This window comes from Canis lupus, chromosome 18, assembly GCF_048164855.1.
Source record: "Canis lupus baileyi chromosome 18, mCanLup2.hap1, whole genome shotgun sequence".
Taxonomy (NCBI): Eukaryota; Metazoa; Chordata; class Mammalia; order Carnivora; family Canidae; genus Canis; species Canis lupus.
In genome coordinates this window covers 13,564,377-13,584,894 of record NC_132855.1, presented here as the reverse complement: position 1 = coordinate 13,584,894, position 20,518 = coordinate 13,564,377, and the positions used below count along the sequence as shown (strand labels likewise).

The 20,518-nt window shown below is 33.4% G+C and overlaps 1 protein-coding gene across 4 annotated transcripts in view; it reads left to right on the top strand.

Annotated features, from left to right (window-relative positions):
* SEPTIN7 (septin 7) overlaps positions 1–20,518 on the top strand; it is a 118,046-nt gene that overhangs the window by 84,327 nt on the left and 13,201 nt on the right. For all 4 annotated transcript variants that reach the window (XM_072783502.1, XM_072783501.1, XM_072783500.1 and 1 more), the window contains 7 exons: positions 156–256; positions 1,391–1,525; positions 6,300–6,417; positions 9,191–9,283; positions 10,481–10,577; positions 12,244–12,295; positions 17,216–17,341. In XM_072783502.1, the coding sequence (XP_072639603.1) occupies positions 156–256; positions 1,391–1,525; positions 6,300–6,417; positions 9,191–9,283; positions 10,481–10,577; positions 12,244–12,295; positions 17,216–17,341 (722 nt within the window). The remainder of the gene's footprint in view (positions 1–155; positions 257–1,390; positions 1,526–6,299; positions 6,418–9,190; positions 9,284–10,480; positions 10,578–12,243; positions 12,296–17,215; positions 17,342–20,518) is intronic.

The window sequence follows — 20,518 nt, the reverse complement described above, 5'->3', positions numbered from 1 at the left end:
CCACAATAATTGATTCTAAAGAAAATGTAGGGGTGGGTATTTTGTTTGCAAAAACTTTCCCAGTTGGATTCAATGCTCATCTCCCTGTCTCTTACCTTGTAGGAAACCACAGATGTAATGTATGGTATTAATATCTGTACCAATGACTCTTATAGGTGGAACAATCCAAGGTTTTAATCAAAGAAGGTGGTGTTCAGTTGCTGCTCACAATAGTTGATACCCCGGGATTTGGAGATGCAGTGGATAATAGTAATTGGTAAGAAGGGTTGTCATCACTGCTTTACATTGCATTTGGGGTATTGGTCGTTAGACTTTTTCTGCTTAAGATTTTTAAACTTTTCATTTTAGCAAAAGTCACTGAACTTTTAAGTGATATGATTTGAGATTTTATTTTATTTTATTTTATTTTATTTTATTTTATTTTATTTTATTAATTTAAAAAAATTTTTTATTTATGATAGGCACACAGTGAGAGAGAGAGGCAGAGACATAGGCAGAGGGAGAAGCAGGCTCCATGCACTGGGAGCCCGACATGGGATTTGATCCCGGGTCCCCAGGATCGTGCCCTGGGCCAAAGGCAGGCGCCAAACCTCTGCACCACCCAGGGATCCCTGATTTGAGTTTTTATACCAGTTTTGCCACTTATTTGACAATGTTGTTGAACTTTTCTGAACTGAGTTCCTTTTCCATAAAATGGAGATATTACTACTATTACAGAATTATTTTGAAGACAAATTCTTTTTTTTTTTTTAAGACAAATTCTAAAACAACACAGATATAAGAATTCTCATAAGGAAGTTAAAACTTTTCATTTTCTACTATAATTTTCTCCACTTATTGTGTATATTATCTTCTACCACATCCTGATTTAAGCCTAATTTTGAATATTCAGTTTTTTTGTAAGTCATAAAATTTAAGAAAACAGCCATGACATCCTATTTGGAAATAATACCTTAGTATCTTATAAAAAATATTTAAGTTTATCTTAGTGTCTTATAAAAAATATTTAAATTTTCTTTTCACATTATTTTTGAAGTACATTTCTGTGTCAGCTTTTAAAAGAGCTAAGTAAGTTCATTGTGAGGTTTTTTGTATTTAATCGTTTTATTTGAGATATAAAACTATACTTATCAATGCAAATAATATGATAATTTGGTTGTACTTTGACTCTATAGGATTTTCTTTCATTTGGAAAATTTAGAAATAATTGAGATTTATTCAGTGTAACTAATGCTTAAATCATTATATATAGAATAATTTGAGTTCTCTTCCACTGGTTTGATTAGTTTTACCTATTTAAAAATACTAATTACTCCACTTTAATAGTCATCAGTTGTACATTCATATGTAGAATTGCAACTTAATTATTTTATTTATCTGCTTTCTATAGCTGGCAGCCTGTTATTGACTACATTGATAGTAAATTTGAGGACTACCTAAATGCAGAATCTCGAGTGAACAGACGTCAGATGCCTGATAACAGGGTGCAGTGTTGTTTATACTTCATTGCTCCTTCAGGACATGGGTCAGTACCTTGATACTTCTGATAACCTGCTGTTGCTTATTATTACTGAACTTTGAGTGCATATTTTAGTAATCCATATATATCTTTGTGGAGTACATTTAACTACACCAGTTATAAAATTCCAAATTCTATATAAAATGGCTTATAACAAACACTGTTTAGGTCCGAGGTAAGCTAACTGTAATTTTACTTTAGTTCACACATAAGGCTTTTTACCTGCTTCATTGTAAGGAACAGTGTTTCCAATCATGGTTTAATGTCTCAAGTGTGTCTAGTTTTAGCTTCCTTTTGACCTCTCTGCCACAAATTGAACTACCAAATAAGGAGAAACAGCTGTAACAATTAGCTTAGACATATTCTAAGAAACTCTAAAGATGTTTTTACTATGGATCTAATGGAAAAGGTTACCAAAAAAGTTAAGTACCTAAGTTCTTAAGTACCTATGTGCAATATCTTTCTTTACTATTTCTTTGGCTCTTTTTTTACCTTAGTTACCACAGTCATTTAAGTTTCATATCATCCATACTAATCTTTACTTATTAGGAGTTCAGATGTAAGTATCTAGACATTCATCTGATTTTGTATGGCTTATTCCCTTTTTTTTTTTTTTTATTGTTTGTACTTCCTCTGTCATTTGAGTAGGTATGTGTCACTGTCACCTGCAAATGTATTTTCTCTTCTTCAGTCTTTCTTTGGGTAGATGACTCCACATAGCTAAGCCACTTGATGATTAGAGCCACTATCTACTCAAAGGAATTGGAATATTATATAGCATCAGACTTAAATACCATTACACCATCTCACACCCAGATTACAGTAGTCTAAACCAGTTCCTTCATAACAGTACCTTTCTCTTTTATTTTCTGTTTCTTTTTCTACCATTTTCTTAGATAGGCTAATGCCTATCGTTATCGTTACTGTGGTTGAGCAAAAAGTCTTCATTTTAGTTTACCATTTTTGCACTGTCAGATTATAGTGGGGAAGATGTTTCTTTTATTTGTAGTAGTCTTCTATAGTGTTCTTAAAAGTTTATATATTTTTAATGTGCAAAATTGACTCCTCTACTTAAAAGGCTCAAAAAAAGTAATCTCAAATACACAACACACTATATAGCCTATTATGAATACCTGCTGGCTTCTTCCTGAATTTATGTGTTGTTGTTTCTTTGTTTTGTTTTGTTTTGTTTTGTTTTAAATCATTCTGAGTTAACTTATTAAGGCTTTTTCCTGAAAGCCAACAGAATAAAATCTTAATCTGCACTTTAGTCAATAGAAATTTGTCAGTTTATGTCGAGTTTTATTATTTTAGATCTTTTGGACTCTCTCCAAGATTTAGTAATTCTCATGAAATCACATTCTTTCTATCCCTGGGGGAAAGTATATTTCTTAAAATTGCATGGGAAATAAGATTAAAAAACATTAAAAAATTATTCAAATGATGTGTAGTTGCTTTGGGGGCATTTCTTATTTGTCACGAGGAATAGGAGTTCAAAATTTTTATTTTCTAGGTATAAAAATGTGCTTTTGAATAGTTTCTCAGAGAATCTTAACTACTTTTAGGCATGGAACAAAGTTTTGCCCATTGATGTGTTACTGTGGATTAAGTGAAAGAATAAAACACTGAATTTTTTATAGAGTTCCTGATTTCCTTTCCTGCAAACTGAAATTCTAGGCAAATAGATGAATCAGGGCCTTTTTATCTTTTCTGTGTAGTCCCTAGATTCCCTTTTTTTGAGGGGTTCTGTTTTGGAGTAATTATAAATTGGCCCAACATTGTATTTTCAATGTCCCTTACCTCACCCCCAGCTCATGTCATCGCTAAACAAAGGACTGATTTGTGACTTCAAGAATTGTTGCTTCATTTTCTGTTCAGTGATTGGTAATAGCTATTAAAATTAAAAACTCACTTGGAACTTAAATTTTAAAATGGTATTTTTACCCTTTTAAATATTGATTGACATTTAAAAATATCACTGTCATTCAGTGAGTTATATATAGGTTTTTCCTTTTAGAAATACATGTATGTGTATATATTATAAATATTTGTCATTTGCCCTATAGTCATTTTATTTTGCTGTAGGCTTTGAGGTTAAATAGTCTTTTCCCTCTAATGTGGGTTTATCTTCTAGAAATTCTATAAAGAATTTTCCATTGTTTAAAAACAACATTTAAAAACTAAATTTCTTGAAAAAGATGACCTGAAATAAAACTAAATGGACAAAGGAAAAATTTCAACCAGAATGTAATCTACATGTGAACTAAATGTTTTCTGCTGTTGACATTTTGTAAGCTTCTGAAATTTATATTCTAATTTAAAAGGGCAGAAGGGTTTTATCAGGGCTTTTACAAAGGTTTTACCTGTTTTTTCTAAAGTTTAATTTTAAACTGATTTAAATGTTCTTTGGCCTTGTGTTATATTTAAGAAGTTGACTTTACCAATTTCCTTGTCATGGTTGTTTTTAGTGTCTTTCCCTTGAAAAGTTGAGATAATAAATATTCAGCAAGTGCTGTTTTACTTTTAAGTGTAAAACTTTGTCTAACTTGGGTTTTTATTTTAATATATTAAATGCTTTTAAAATGTATTAAAATTGTAGATCAACTGAATTCTGTTACTGGTTTAATGACATGGTATTCGTGATAAATTTGTCATGAGGATAATCTGGAAAGTGAACCATAAAAATGTACAAATCTGAGATTGGGCCATGGCTGTTATATTTAGTGTTGTATGTAATGACTGATGAAAAAAGCAAAACTTAAATTTTTTTCAAAGTTGAGTATGTTTTTTCAGTTAGCACTTGTGAAGTAAGGATGCTATTTACAGATAATAGTGTTATTCTAGCAACAATCTCTTTTCTGTAGTGTTCCCTATTTTCTGAATGTCAATATTACATTTCAATGGATTCAGGATAAGGAGAATTAGAATAGGATGTAGATGTCTTTTCCACACCTGCCTTCCTACTCCATATCCCTGATTTTCTGTCAGTCAGTGTCACTATAACTAAGAGGTATAGTATTATTTATTATTTGTTAGTCGAAAGTATTACCCCTTTAGTCTCTGGGCCCTTGACCTCCCAACCACTTACATACACACACACGTGTGTGTGTATATATATATGTTTAACTATAGTACTCTAAGAGAGCTCTAACAAGGGCTTTCTCTTTATTTTATAATACTAGTAAAATTCATAATGAGACTAGATCTTTATTCCATTTTTCTCATGATTTGTAAGTTAAGGAATATCAATTGAGAATGTTATTTCTATGTAAAATATTCCCATCATCTTCATTTACTTTTGTGGAATATTAATTTTTAGCAGTTCGGTGCCTGCCTTTGGCCCAGGGCATGATCCTAGGGTCCTGGGATCGAGTCCCACATCAGGCTTCCTGCATGGAGCCTGCTTCTCCCTCTGCCTGTGTCTCTTCCTCTCCCTCTCTATCTGTGTCTCTCATTAATAAATAAATAGAAGAAATCTTTAAAAAAAAAAAGTATGGTGCTTTCAAGGCATCATGAGAAGTTCAAAAAGACTGATCCATTACAATCGAGATGGCAGAAGAAGCTAAGGGATGCTATAGACGACAGCCAGAAAGGCTATGTCTTCACAGGCCTTATCGGCCATACTAGCCAAGAATCAGTAAGGTTTTCAGTTAGAGAAATGACTCATTCAAACTTGAATTTTAGAGAGACGTTTCTGACTATTGTGTGCATAGTTTGGAGGTAAACGAATTCTAGTAATTGTCCATACCAAAGGTCCTAGTGGCCTGAACCAAAGTAATATATTTATTTGTTCAGCAGATCTTGGGAAATCTTGGGGAGTGAGAATTAGAGGAAAGAGGAACCTTGGATTTCAGCCTTAAGTAATTGAATGGATTGTAGTACCATCCTCAAAAATACCACAGAAGAGAAGGGAAGACTTGGGGGTTCAGATGAGCTTTTGATTTTTGAGAAGCTAAAATGGAATATCCAAGTAGTATTTCCACCGGGTGAACACAGTCTGGAATGTAAGAATGAGATCTGGGCTGGATGCGACGATTTGAACCTTTAGAGGATGATAGAAGTCACTATGGTTGAAGATAAACATACCGAATGTAAAGAGAGAAGAGGGCCTAGTAGAGGACTCAGGAATGTAACTTTTAAGGGACTAGCTTACAGAGATCTTAAGAAGTACCCTAAGGGAACAGCTTATGAGAGTAATGTCAAATGCTGCTTAATGGGTAAATTTAAAAAGTAATGATAAACAACACACTATTTTTATATATTGTATTAGCAGCACGGCAGTATTTGATGACCTTCTTAAAAGTGTAACAGCAGAATGAAGGCAGCAGCAGCAGTCAGATTGTAATGGGTAAAAGGGATGGTGAGGAAGATTCTCTTTTGAGCCTTTTATCTGAGACATAAAGTTGGCAGCAAGAATGGAATGTGGGGTTCAAAGAGGACTATCATTTTATTTAAAAACAGATTTCCAAATTTTGAGTAGTAGGTATAGAGGCTATTCTAGGAAAGCCTATTAGGAGCTTTTCTGGTTTTTCTAATTCTTCTTTAGGGCCAAAACCCTATGACCAGGGTGTTCAAGGGCAAGAGTCAAAGCCTTCTTAGCCACTCCACTGCTTATTGAGGTCCTGTTCTACCTAACTGTTGCTGGCCCAATAAATCTTCAGAGAGTATTCCTAATAAGTAAGTAAAGTAGTTCCAGTATCTTTAATTTAGCACTGGGGATATAAGTGATATATTCTCCCAAATTGATCAATTCAGTCATATTAAATGTTGTGTATTTCAGACTTAAACCATTGGATATTGAGTTTATGAAGCGTTTGCATGAAAAAGTGAATATCATTCCACTTATTGCCAAAGCAGACACACTCACTCCAGAGGAGTGCCAACAGTTTAAAAAACAGGTGAGCAAAAGGAGCTTGAACTCAGGTTTCTTATACCACTTGTGTATTTTGCAGTTTTTTCAGTTTACTGTGTTACAATGTATTTCTCTTGCTACTTTACTGTGTGGTCATTTATACTGTATTAAAAATAACTCTTGGAAAAAAAAACCCTTGAAAATCATCTGCTTTAGTTTTCTCAGAGCTCTTATCCATTACCATTATCATAGTACCCTTATCCTTTGTCAGTTTAAAATAAGACTCTTTTAGAAGTTTCTGTTAACAGCGTCCACCACTACTCCTCTCCACAATGTTTAGAATTGTTTTTTTAGACTGAATTCCCAGGAAGAGGATTACTTTTTAAAAGTGTAGGATTATTTTATAGTTTTTTTTCCCCCACTTTGTCATGGTACTTTTCCAATAAAACAGATTTTTTGGTAATGGGTATATTTTTTCAATGCCTTGCCAACATTGTCATTTTATTTTTGAAACTTCTTTTTTTGGAATTAAGTGACGCTTAATTATTTCCTTAACTTTTTCATTTTCCAGAAAGACTGAATACTTTTTTAAAACGGGTTTACTTTTTCCTTATTGTGTTTGGTTTGTTATGTATAATATTTTATGAAATGTATGTAGCATGAATTTCTGGAACTATACTTCTATACCAATAGCCTATTTTTAATTTTAAGCCAATGTTATATTTTTTAAACAGCAGCTATTTAAGTAGACTCCATACCCAGCATGGAGCCCAATGCGGGGCTTGAATTCATGATCCTGACATTAAGAGACCAATGAGCAACTGAGCCACCCAGGTGCTCTGTACTGTAGATTCTTTGTATAATACTTAAAAATAAATCTTAGAGTTAGTCATTATCTCTTACTGTCTTTGTAGTCCCCTTTGTAACAAGATACTTTGTTTTTTCATTCTTTTCATCATGAATTTTAGAATACCTTGAAACCTACTACAAAAACAGAAATATGGGGGGTGAGGGCTGGGGGAGGTTTAGTTGGTTAAGTGGCCAATTCTTGATTTTGGCTCAGGTCATGATCTTATGGTCCTGGGATTGAGCCTCACATCGGGCTCTGTGCTTGGCAAGGAGTCTGCTTGAAGATTCCCTCACCCTTGCCCTCTGCTCAGTTGTGTGTGTGCACTCTCTCTTAAATAAATAAATCTAAAACAAAAAACAAAAAACAAAAAAACAAACCCAAAATCTGTTGAGATTTGCTTTCAAATTGTGCTAAATCTGTATATTTTGGAAATATTTTAGCACATTTTTTACTGTATTATTTCTACTAGGAGAATATGTTTATTCACTCTCATTTTTATTTTGTAATGTGCTTTTTTCTAAGTTCAAATACCAATTGTTCTCCGAATCAATTACTTCAGGTAATGAGATGGGAGAGCGTTTGTTCTAAGTACTGCTATGTATAATCTTTAAGACCCAGACAAAAATGTGTTTTCTTTATCTTTTTATAAAAAATAGCCAAAACCTATACCAACATAACTCCCCTTCTGTCTTGGTTTGTGTGTACCTTGATATGGAATTGTACTAAGAACTTAGAGATCAAAAAGATGAGTAATTAGTATTTCTACTTTCAAATTGGTCATATTGTAGTGATTGTACAATATTTTTTTATATGCTTAAAAAGTTGTTCTTAATTATGTGGGATGCCTATCAAAATCATCTGGAGAACTTTTAGAATGAGTTGCTGGGGGCACATGGGTTGGCTCAGTTGGTTGAGCACCCAACTCTTGATTTCGGCTCAGGCCATGATCACAGGGTTATGAGATGGAGTTCTGCATTGGGCTCTCCCTGGGCTTGGAGCATCCTTAAGGTACTCCCCCTCCCCCACCCCCACCCCTATTTACTTGTTAGCTCACTCTGTGAAAAAAAATTAAAAAAAGAAGAGAGAAAGTGACTTTGGTCTGTATCCTTACCAATTGGTTTTATAGGTTATGGTGGGGCTTTTGAACCACTGCTCTTAGAGCAGCCACTAGTGTTCCTTTTTTTTCCTTCTAGTCATGTATTTGACACTTCATCATTTATTCTCATGTTTTTCTCTATATAGATACATATCCCAATTGTAAAAAATGTGTGGTCCTGTTTTTCTCTGTGGAAGTGTTAGCCCTACCTACTATAGTAACAATGTAGCACATTTTGCTTAGCGACCCCTTTATGCTGCTGAACCCCTACAGTGATGGTTGTGTTAAAGTGCCAGTATAGGCAAGGACTTAGTCTAGCTGTATTGGCCATTGGTTTCTTGTGAGTTTGAATAGGGTAGGTAGTTGAACATTATACACAAATGTATATGCAAGGACATTTTCTAATCAAAGTACAAATTTTTCTCCTGGAACCAGTGTGCTGTACTTAGTCAAATTTTATTAAAATTTAGGTGAGTTGAAGTTATGTTGATTCAGCTGAATAAAACAGTTGGTGAGAGTTATAGGTAGAGAAAGAACCTCAGTCATTGTAAATAAATGATGTAAAACCATTATAGTAGAAATCAACTAGAGAAAGCCCTTTCTGTAATGTTGCATTCAATTTTACATCTCTTTTGGTATAATAACCATGTAAGTTTATTACTTCTGAAGTAATTGGATTTTTGGGAATGGTATTTATATATCAACTTTATACTTAAAAAAAATCAGTGTAGTACTTTGCTTTTAGATTACAGTTTTGCATTACTCAAAAATAGTGAAGGAATTGGAGCTGAGGAATCAGGAATTTAAGAATATAACAAATAAATGTACTAATTATATATGGTGCTCTATTGCTAACATCCTCTTTCATTTTAGATAATGAAAGAAATCCAAGAACATAAAATTAAAATATATGAATTTCCAGAGACAGATGATGAAGAAGAAAATAAGCTTGTTAAAAAGATAAAGGTAAATTTATTCCCATACATATACTAAAATGTTCTAGGGCCTTAAAACCACTCAACTATCCACTGAAAAGGTAAAAAATATCAGTGTCCTTAAGTAGTTGGCTTACAAAATAGGGAGATATGGATTCAGCGTTGAATTCAACTTTGCTAACTATGTTGATTGGCTGTTAATATGTAACAAGACATTGTGTGGAATAGATGAATAGCATAATCTCAGTTGTGTATAATCTTTGTCTTCAATTTTCGTTTAACTGATTTTATGTCATTTTCCTCCTTAAAAAATAGGTAATGAGAAGGGAGAGGATTTGTTCCTAAGTACTGCTATGCATAGTCTGTGTTTAAGAGCCAGACAAAAATATATTTTCTTTTGTCTTTCTACAAAAAACAACCAAAACCTATGCCAGCGTAATTTTCTATATTTTTAATTTATGGTCATTTCCTAAGTACCCTGAACCTAAAGATGATGTATTCATTAATGGCCTTATCTAAGCAAATAATTATCTTGGAATAATGAAATGCATGTACCTGACCAATGAAGAATTTCTGCAGTTTTATAAAATGGTCATATATATATTTTATGTATATGACCATTTAATATATAAGATTTAATATACAAGATTTTTAATAATATAAGATATATTTAATATATAAGATTTTATATATTCTTAAATATTTCTGGAAGCTACAAGAATTTTGAAAGATTGTACTCTGAGTTAGTTGGATAAATACAAATCCAGTCCCCCAGATCTGGAGCCACAGATAGAGTTTAGCATGTATAATATTCCCTGCCTCCAGGGCTATTAGGATTGGTTTATGATCAGATAGGCAGGCTAGTCACAAGCCTCATTTTTTTCCTCTAACCGCTTTGTGTATTTTTTACCCTTTCTAATTTTTTCAATATGGGACAGCTTCTTTTGGGGATGATTTTTTAACAGATAATTTGATGAGTGGTGTATAAATACCTTAATTTTGTTAAGTTTTCAGAGAAACTATAATTTTATTTATTATTTACATTGGTGAGAATACCATGTAATGACAATGTTAATAATAAATAGTAGTCGAATGGCCTATAAAAGTAAATAAAGAAACTGTCATGGTAGTTTTTTTTTTTCTTAATGTGTTGAATAATGTGTTGAATTATTCTTGAATTTGTGAGGACTACAGAAATATATTTGAACAAGAATACTTTGTTTTGTAGGACCGTTTACCTCTTGCTGTGGTAGGTAGTAATACGATCATTGAAGTTAATGGCAAAAGGGTCAGAGGAAGGCAGTATCCTTGGGGTGTTGCTGAAGGTAAGGTTTTCCTCATTGAATGCCTTTCTATAAGATCTCACAAATGTGATAAAAATTTTGTATTTCGCATTGATATATTCTACATTTTCAGATAGTTCTGAATTCAATTTCATTTAGGTTCATTTGCTCATAAGTTCATTCTGATTTTTCAGACCTTGTGTTCTACCAAATCTGGAAAGTATGTGTTAAATCCTAATTGTAATACTTTCCACGTCACTTGTCAATACCCCACTCTCCCATCTCCGTTCTATCATTAAATCTACTCCTGTTTTCTTTGAAAACACACTTAGTGCAAGAGTTTTTTACCTGGGGCCCAAAGGTTTCTTCCAAGGGATGTGATAAATCTTCTGAAATTGAAAATAATTTCAGAGAAAAGGACTCTCATTTTTATCTGAGTCTCAGATGGGTTGAGGACCCTCAAAAATGAGAACAACTTCCGTTTTAAGCCAAATGAAAACATTCATAATATCCTTAAATTGGCATAGAAGTCATCTTTTTTTGGCATTGCATCTTTTGAGTAAACAAACAAACAAATTTTAAGTATTAAGAGATATTCTACTAATTTTGTAAGGAGTTTTAAATACCAGTAAAATTTAGTTTATAGCATTAAACCTCAGAAGTCTTCTTGGCAATAGACTTGTTTCCCCAAATTTGTATTTATGATATTGGTTTGACCTATTGTTTAATCTTCTGTTATGGCAACTTGGAATCAAGATTGAGTCATGATTGTGTTTTATCTACTTGTTGGTATTAGTTTGAAAAATTCTGTAATTTTTAGGATATTGTTCCAAGTTATTGTCCTTATCAACAGTTTTCCCTATTATTGAGAGACTGTACTTGTTCCTAGCTCTCGGTTATCCCGGTAACCTTCAGTTGCTGAGCTGAGGCTTTAGAACTTACACCTTCCTTGGAAATCTGTGCTGATGAAATTGCTGTTTCTGTAGTTTTAGTCCACCCTCACCAGAATGTTCTTACTAGCGGTACATTTTTTTTAAAAATAAAGAACTTTAAAGTTTTTGGCTCCTGTTTTTATTTTGGCTACCTTTAGGTGGTTTTTCTAAAGTGCTTCCCCTGCACACCAACACTAAACTTTTTAAAAAAATTTATTTTATTTTTTTAACACTAAACTTTTTTTTTTTTAAGATTTTATTTATTTATTCATAGACACAGAGAGAGAGGCAGAGACACAGGCAGAGGGAGAAGCAGGCTCCACGCAGTGAACCCGATGTGGGGCTCTATCCCAGGTCTCCAGGATCGCACCCCAGGCTGCAGGCGGTGCCAAACCGCTGTACCACCGGGGCTGCCCAACACTAAACTTTTAAGATACATTTTATTATGAAATAAATAGATGATCTTGCAAATGAATACATGATCTCCTCTTTCAAAATTTCAGAATTGTTTGTTTTTGTAGAGCTCACTTACTGGGTTTATATATTTTATCATTGAAGATTAAACTACAGCAAATAATATTACAGTACACTTGTCTGGCATGCCCTTAAATTAACTACTGTGTTACAGTGTTTAAACTGCAATGAAAAGTTGATCTAATGAAAAGTTAATGAAATTTTGCATATTCTCTCATTGTTACCCTCCAATATTCTGTGAAATTTTCTTTGAAAAGACTTGGCTTAGTAGAAATAATGTATGTTTGTGTTTTTTTTAATAGTTGAAAATGGTGAACATTGTGATTTTACAATTCTAAGAAATATGTTGATAAGGTAAGTTTGAGCAATGATGAAAATAAGTTTTTTTCTTTCTCAAAATATTTTTATTTTTTGCCTTCTATAAATATATCTAATTTAAATTGGTATTTTCATTCTAGCACTCAAGTACTGCTTGGAGACAACTTGGATTATTTTGCCAAGGTTTTAAAGTTGTTAGCAAAAATACAAAATAAGCTGTGTTGCTAGAGATGTATGGGAGAATGAATCTCTTTATTGTTAATACTAAAAGAGGAAATGAAGAGGCTTTTGCTCTTTCTTGTCAAAAACTTGGAAAAACTGGAAGGGAAGGGTAGGTTTTGAGTCAAAAGCTAGACTTTGAATGTTAAAAGGTGCACAGCTTTACCAAGCTGGTGACTAGGGTGTTTTTGGTACTGGAACATGATCTTCCTCCTATGCAAGAAAACGTTACTCCTAAATTGTTCCTTGTGCAGCTGATGAAAGAGAAGGTAAGCCTATGAGAGTGTAGGACATTGTGCTAATCCTAATTAGAGGACCAGTACTTGAATTGGAATAGAAACATCAAAGAGGAAACCAGAGACAATAGTGGGCAAGAAACAAAGGGCAAGGAAATGAACCTCAGTGTTTTCATGTTTAGATAAACTCCTTTCTCTATCCACCTCACACCCCTTCCCCACTTTGCTCCATCCCCATCTTGCTTGCTTCTCCAGGCCCTTACCACATATTCTCTTCAACTTCCAGTTTCCCAATACACAGGAATATCTTTATCTATGTGGAAGTATTAACATACATATTGATGATAATTGGAAGTTATTGAATAATAAGGTTATAAGTTATTGAACAATCAATAACTTGAACAATAAGGTTATTCTTATGAGTAAGGGGGAAATATAAGTGAGTCAAGCTGCTACCTCAAGAAGAACACTAAATATCAGAGTAAAATTTGAAATCAAAGAGATTGCTATTTAATAAAGGAGCTTTTAACCAGGGAATTTTGGTAGAAAGTAAGTGATAGGGTTGATTTCAGCAGTTAGGGTTGCCAGGCCTCACAGAGAAGAACAAATACATATGAGAGGGAGGTCATCTGTCTCCTTTAGAATATATAACATTTCTGGGATCCCTGGGTGGTGCGCGGTTTGGGCGCCTGCCTTTGGCCCAGGGCGCGATCCTGGAGACCCGGGATCGAATCCCACGTCGGGCTCCCGGTGCATGGAGCCTGCTTCTCCCTCTCCCTCTGCCTGTGTCTCTGCCTCTCTTTCTCTCTCTCTCTCTCTCTCTATGTGACTATCAAAAAAAAAAAAAAAGAATATATAACATTTCGTTTTCTATTATGAACTGTTCTCTTTCTCTTCCATTTTTAAGATGTGACTTCAAAAGAGCTAATAATAAATATAATTGTGTATGACAGTGTATATGTAGGGAATGTTTCATAAATATTGTCAGTGCATTCTCTGATTTTATTCTTTTCCTTAATTTTAAATATCCTACGTAGTTTGCCCAATTCTTGACACAGTAATATTCTATAACTTTGTCGTGTGTATTTTTAAAATATGCTGTCAGTAATTGCCTGCATAGCTAAAATACTGAACGGTAAACTAGACTTTGAACATTTGGAGGTGCATAGCCTGGCAGCTGGTGAGTGGGACTCAGTAGTATAAAAGGATTACAAAGCAAATGGACCATTCCTGCAGGAAGATTGAACATAGGAAATCTATAAGAGAGTCATATATATATGAAAATATAAAAATTCTGAAGTTATATAATATAAAGCAGATGTGCCATAAAATGAATACCTAGATGTATTAAAGGAATTCATAGTAAGTGGTATATTTCATGGAGTTGGCCAGATAAGAAAGGATTTGTAGAAGTACATATTTTAATGTAGATTAGGATAAATATAGTTATTCACTGATGTTTGTGAGATTAGGAGTGGTCCTGTTTAATATTTTCATCAGTGAGTATGATAAAGACCTTGGTTTCAGCTCCTTGAGGTAGATGGTTATGTGATTTTACTTAAGGAAAAATTTAGTTGTTCAGTTTGCTGCAACGCATTTGTTTTTTGTTTTTCTTTCCTAAAGCATGAATGTTCACTTATGCTAGATGGTTTTACTTTGCTTCTTAACTCAGTTTTTCATTTACAATTTTTACATTTAAGTGTGTAAAACATCTTTAAAGAGTATTATAGCTTAAAAATGAAAAGCTTGGGGCGCCTGGCTGGCTCAGTTGGTTGGCTTCAGGTCATGATCCCTAGATCAAGCCCCATGTTGGGCCTCTGCTTAGTGGGGCACCTGCTTCTCCCTCCCCCCCCCCCCCATAAGCCATCCCCCCTCAGATAAATAAGTAAAATCTTAAAAAAAAAAAAAAAGAAAAAGAAAAAGAAAAGGTTAAGAATATTTTATTACTTTTCCTTGTGAGTTTGGAGTAGAAGTAAGGAAGATATATATTTAATCTAGCTCATATCTTTAAAGGCACTTAGTAGATATTTAATAAATACTTACAGGAAGAAAATAGCAACACCAGTATTATAGACATCTATACATTCCAAAGTAATTGAAATCTTGCAGACTAATGTTAGGAATATTGGTTACTTCTATGAAAGACCCAAGTTCAAAGAAGTGTCATTTTGTTCATTAAAAGAACTGGCTGTTGGAGACAAACCAAGGGAGACAATGGAAATGAAGAAAACTTGATATATAGCATTTTAAAGGTGTGATGATGGACAGTGCAGAAATCAAATAGAGAAAGAAAACAAAAGAATAGAAGAGAGGGCTCTAATATCAGCAGGGAGAAATGGAAAAGATGAATAATTTCCTGAGACTGGAGAAAACTCTACCACTAATTATTGATTTTAAGAGTGGAGGACTGAGTTGAATCTTAAAAAAAAAAAAAAAAAAAGTGAATATGTTTAAATAAGTGGAAATAGAGACTTTTATATCCTGGGGTGGGGTGGGGATCAGAAGTAGGTAATTGTAAAGGTTATTTTAGTGAAAGGGAAACATATTCCTTGTCAAAAATGTTAGATGGCATTAACAAAAATTGCTTAAACAATGAGAAAGTCTGTCTTATTTTTTATTTCATGCATCTTGTATTTCAACTATTAAGTACTATACCTCAGGTTCTGTAGTGATTTTTCAGCAGTTCAGTGATGAAATAATCTATATGTAAAATTATAAAACATTTTATATTGGCACAGTTATTTCTTTTTATTCTGTACTTAGAGAAACTGGTAATCTGGCAACAGTAATTTATTCCAGAAAATCAAGTGTATACCTTATCTCAGCTTAATACTTCTGATTTTTTTAAAGGGGCCTATTATGTGCTATCTGTATCAAGAGTACAAGAAGTGATGGCAAAAATGTTTCTTATAAAGGAGAGCTTATAGTAAAATTGAAGAGGTTATATGTTACCCATAATATAACACATACTGATACCAATAAATGAATGACAACCCAGGAGAAAATTGTCATGGGATAGGGTGACTTGATTTCAAGGCTGGAAAGAAAGCTTTCAAAACAGACTCTTAAGTTTGAAGAGTCAGTGACAAATTAGCATGAGCTATTCGATCTTAACCAGGGGATATGCTAGGAATAAGGACCTGCCTGACTTGACTGAAGTAGAAAGTAGTGGCTATGAAGAGGATTGGTTCATCAAGGATGACTGTAAAGGAACATGAGACTTGTAGAAAACCCAGATTTAGAAGTACTCCTTAGGATGAGTAAACAGACTGTCAGAGAACTATATAGAAATGTTGTTAGTAGGAGATAAATCCGAGTAATTGAAAATCACAGTCTGTTCACAAAGGGAAAGTAATAGTAAACATTTTCTGGATATCAGGAAGAGTAAAAACACAATACACCTTGGGTTGCCTGGGTGGCTCCGTTAAGTGTCCAGCTCGATCTCAGGTCAGGTCTTGATCTCAGGGTTGTGGGTTCAAGCTCTGAGTTGGGCTCCACACTGAGAAACAAAAAACAGTACAGTTTTATGTTTGTTTCCCTGTAAGAGAGGTGGAGGATGGCAGAGGCAGGTATGGATGATATGAGAAAAGGAAGAATCAGATGATATGAAGTACTTCCACACCAGGTGTGTCCTTTCCCTGATTTGGTAAAAGACGTCATAGAACAGCTCATAATGTCTTTTGCTTCTGGAATCATTAAGTAATGATGAAATTGTCTCATGTATAGTTTATTTCATATATGTATTGACATATATATATATGTATATAAATGCTATGAACAAAATTCATTTAACCAAAAATACCACATTCACTGAACAGTTTGATAAAACAGAGATTGACTCTAAATTATTTTCCTGTTTGAATCCAACTTGATATGTGATCTAAAGTATTCGTATGTATTACCTTAGTAAAAACTCAAATACTAATATTACTAAAACAAAATCAGTTTCTTTTAGCTTTTTTTTTTTTTTTTTTAAGATTTTATTTACTTGGGAGAGAGAGAGCATGAGCCTGTTGAAGGGCAAAGGGAGAAGCAGATTCCTCACTGAGTGGGGAGCCCAGTGTGGGGCTCGACCCCACCAGGATCACAATTGGAACAGAAGGCAGATGATTAACTGAATGAGCTACCCAGGTGCCCCAGGTTTTTTTAGTTTTATGAGTTTCATCAAGAGCTAATCTCCTTTCTGTAGTAAAATAAAATATATACTAGAGGTAAATATTCTTCTGAGGAAATGTCCTCCTTTAGTAACTGCTTTGAGGAAATTTAGAGCTCTTAAACTCTCATTTGGAACCTAAATATCCGTTGGTTTCAAGTTTAACATGTAACAACATGTTTCTCATTGTTCTGCCTTGAGTGTAAATGAAGACAGAGGAATTCTCTTCCTTAAGAATAGTCTTTTGCCTGTTTTAAGTCTAGAAATTTTGTTTTGGTAAAATTTTGAATTTCCATCAAACTTTTCTTCATGGAAACAAACTATTGTTATGTTATTTATTTATGACAGAACACACATGCAGGACTTGAAAGATGTCACTAATAATGTACACTATGAGAACTACCGAAGCAGAAAACTGGCAGCTGTGACTTATAATGGAGTTGATAATAACAAGAACAAAGGGCAGCTTACCAAGTAAGTATACATTGTTTTCTCCAGAAAAGGTATCATTTATGTAGTAAATAGTCATACTGTTTCATCTTCATCAAATTCTTCTTGGCTACTCAATAGAAAATTGAGATAATATTCTTTATGTACAATAGCAGAAATTTATTATTGTTAAGCTTTGTTTTGGCAGTTTTATATTTTACTGTTTGTCACAGGAAGTGTTTTATTACCTTGTTCCTTAAGTGAAAGAGCCATGCATTCATTCTCTTCTGGTCATTTGCCATCATATTTATAGTCCATATACCACACATTTAATAGATCCCCAGTTAGACATGACTCCTACAAATACATTTTTTAAGAGTTTTATTTTATTTCTAATTAGTTAACATACAGTGTTATATTTTTGTCAGGTGTACGATATAGTGGTTCAGCAATAACATACATCACCCGGTGCTTATCATGACAAGTGCGCTCTTTAATCCCCATCACTTATTTCACCCGTCCCCCCACTCACTTCCCCTCTGGTAACCCATCAATTTATTCTCTATAATTAAGAGTTTCTTAGTTTGTCTCTCTCTCAATCTCTTTCTCTTTTTCCCTTTGCTCACTTGTTTCTTGAATTCCACATATAACTGACATCATATAGTACTTGTTTTTCTCTAACTTATTTCACTTAGCGTTATACTCTCTAGCTCCATGTGTATTGTTGCAAATGGCAAAATTTCATTCTTTTTATGGGTGAATAGTATTCCATTGTACACACACATGCGCATGCATATCTTGTTTATCCATTCATCTATGGATGGACACTTCGGCTGCTTCCATATCTTGGCTATTGTAAATAATTCTGGTATAAACTAATAGGGGTACATGTAACTGCAATTATGTATTTTAAAGAGGTCTTCTCTTTAAAAAACAGTTACTACCAAGATCTCTTAACCCATTTTACTTTTAAGAAAACATCATACAGTGTCTTTAAGGAGACTAAATACAAAGCTTCTACCTTTTATTATGTCTGTTTTAAATAAACCATTTTGGTAGCAGAGTTTTCCCTAACATTGTATAAAAACAAGGTACAGGACCAAGCAAAATGAATATTTAGGGAAATGTAGTCTTGGTTACCTTCTTTTTAAAAAAAAAAAAAATTAATTAATTTAGTTACCACCTTCATTCCTATTTTGTATTTCCAGGGAGTAAATTAGATTGAGTTTGAATTTTTTTTCTCTCGGTTTTTTAGAGTAGTGTGAATGACAAGTGTGTAGCTTCGCACTACTAAGCTACTTCGTATCTCAACCTGTGGTTGTTTATGATGGAGTAGGAAGATGTGTGAAGAGGCCTGTGAGTTAGCTGGTATAATTCTTGGTAACAGTTTATGTGCCCCATTTTCCCTTATTTGGGACTGTTGAAGATCATAAGTATTATGAAAACCATGTTAACAACGTGAGTATATTTGTAGCCAGATGTTATCTACTATTAGAGAATAATCCTGAAGGATCATCTGTACAAATAATGAAAAAGGCAAGTTTGCAAAGTAGCAGTACAGTACTGTATTTTACAGTGGTCAACATTCCTTATAATGGAAGAGTGTTCCTTTTTTCCTTTTTAGTTATGTCTCCACAGTGGCCCTAAATTCCAGAAGAAAGCAAAGAGGATTAACAGTCACTGGCAGTCACAAGCAGTTCTCTCTTAAAACTGATCTTAGGTCTAACTCTGTGTTTATCTTCTATATTTTTCTAATGATGTTGGGGTCATAACCCTTTGAATTAGATTTCTTATGTTACTTTGAATTTCTTCTTATGCTACTAACATGCTTATTACATTTGAGGAACTTTGCTGATCAGTTCCTAAGTTTTCTGGTTTCAAGGATCTCGACAGTGATTGTTAAAAAGGTAAATTTCTAGGTTTAATCATTGACAAGATATTCTTAGTTGATGTGGGATATAGACCTCAGAGTTTGTAATTTTTTTTTTCAGAGTTTGTAATTTTAATAAGTGCCCTGTGTGGTTCTGGTACAAGTCATTAGTCAAGTGTATGCTTTGCAAAACCCTGACTTCTAGGAATTGATTACTGCTTTTTAAAAAATTGATTTGGTTAGTACTTAACAATGTTTATATTTAAAGTACAAGATTCTATTTGAGGTAAGCTTTAGTGAGGAAAAAGCTTTATTTTTAGCAAACATTTTTTATCAGAGAACTTTATTTAGCACAAAAACATAAGGATCCATCATAGTAAATACTGTTCATAAAGTCCTAATCCATTTTAAATGCCTTTCACTAGCTTATGGACTTTTTTAACTGTTTAAAAGAAAAACATGAGTAATTAAAGCCATAATTTTATATGTGAAAAGGAAATGTACTGCCTTACCTATTATTCATTAAATGTATACAGTTAACGTTTGAATTTTTCCTTCTACACATTTGTTCATGTCCTAGAAGTAAAGATTTGTTCCCATATTTCAAATATAAGGCTTTTAAAATAGTGCTATTGCAATATTTCTGTTGTTGGATTCTGGTAAGGCAATCCAGAGAAAAATAGTAAATCTTACAATGTTAAAAATTCTTTTGTATAAATAGAATTTTAGTGTGGATTACTTGAGTTGAACTCTAAACCCAGGTAAAAACATAAAAAGTAGAATACTACTGAAAATATGTTTCATAATGAGATGACTCATGTCCAGACTTTGTCTATGAAAATGATAAAAACGTTTGTACTGCTAAAAAGCAAATTTTCCCCTGGAGGTAGTATATTATTTTATGTTAAGAGTAAGTAGAAAAATAGCTTTAAAGATTGAACCAAACGGAGAATGGCATGATTCGAATATTGATGGGATTTATTACATTAGACTTTTACTACTTTATTGAATAATATGCTGAATCAAAAAAGTCACTTGGAAGTTTAATCCATTGGTTATATCTTATATTATCTTGAAAATGTTAGCAATTTCAGAAAGCATTCCAGCAGAATTTTTTGTTGTTTAAATCAGTATCAACAACTTCTGGTGTTCTAGCTGATGTTAAAGTGCTATAAGCTAAGGACTCATCCATGAGTAACTGAAAAGAATGGCGATTATGTGATGTAATAAGCAAATGTGAATTTAGGCTTCTTAGTGATATTCTGGTTGTATTGCTTTCAAGGGACCCTCCCTCCATGGCATTTGTATCCTTTGATAATATTGTCAGGGAGAGGTTGAGGCTTTGGAATGGA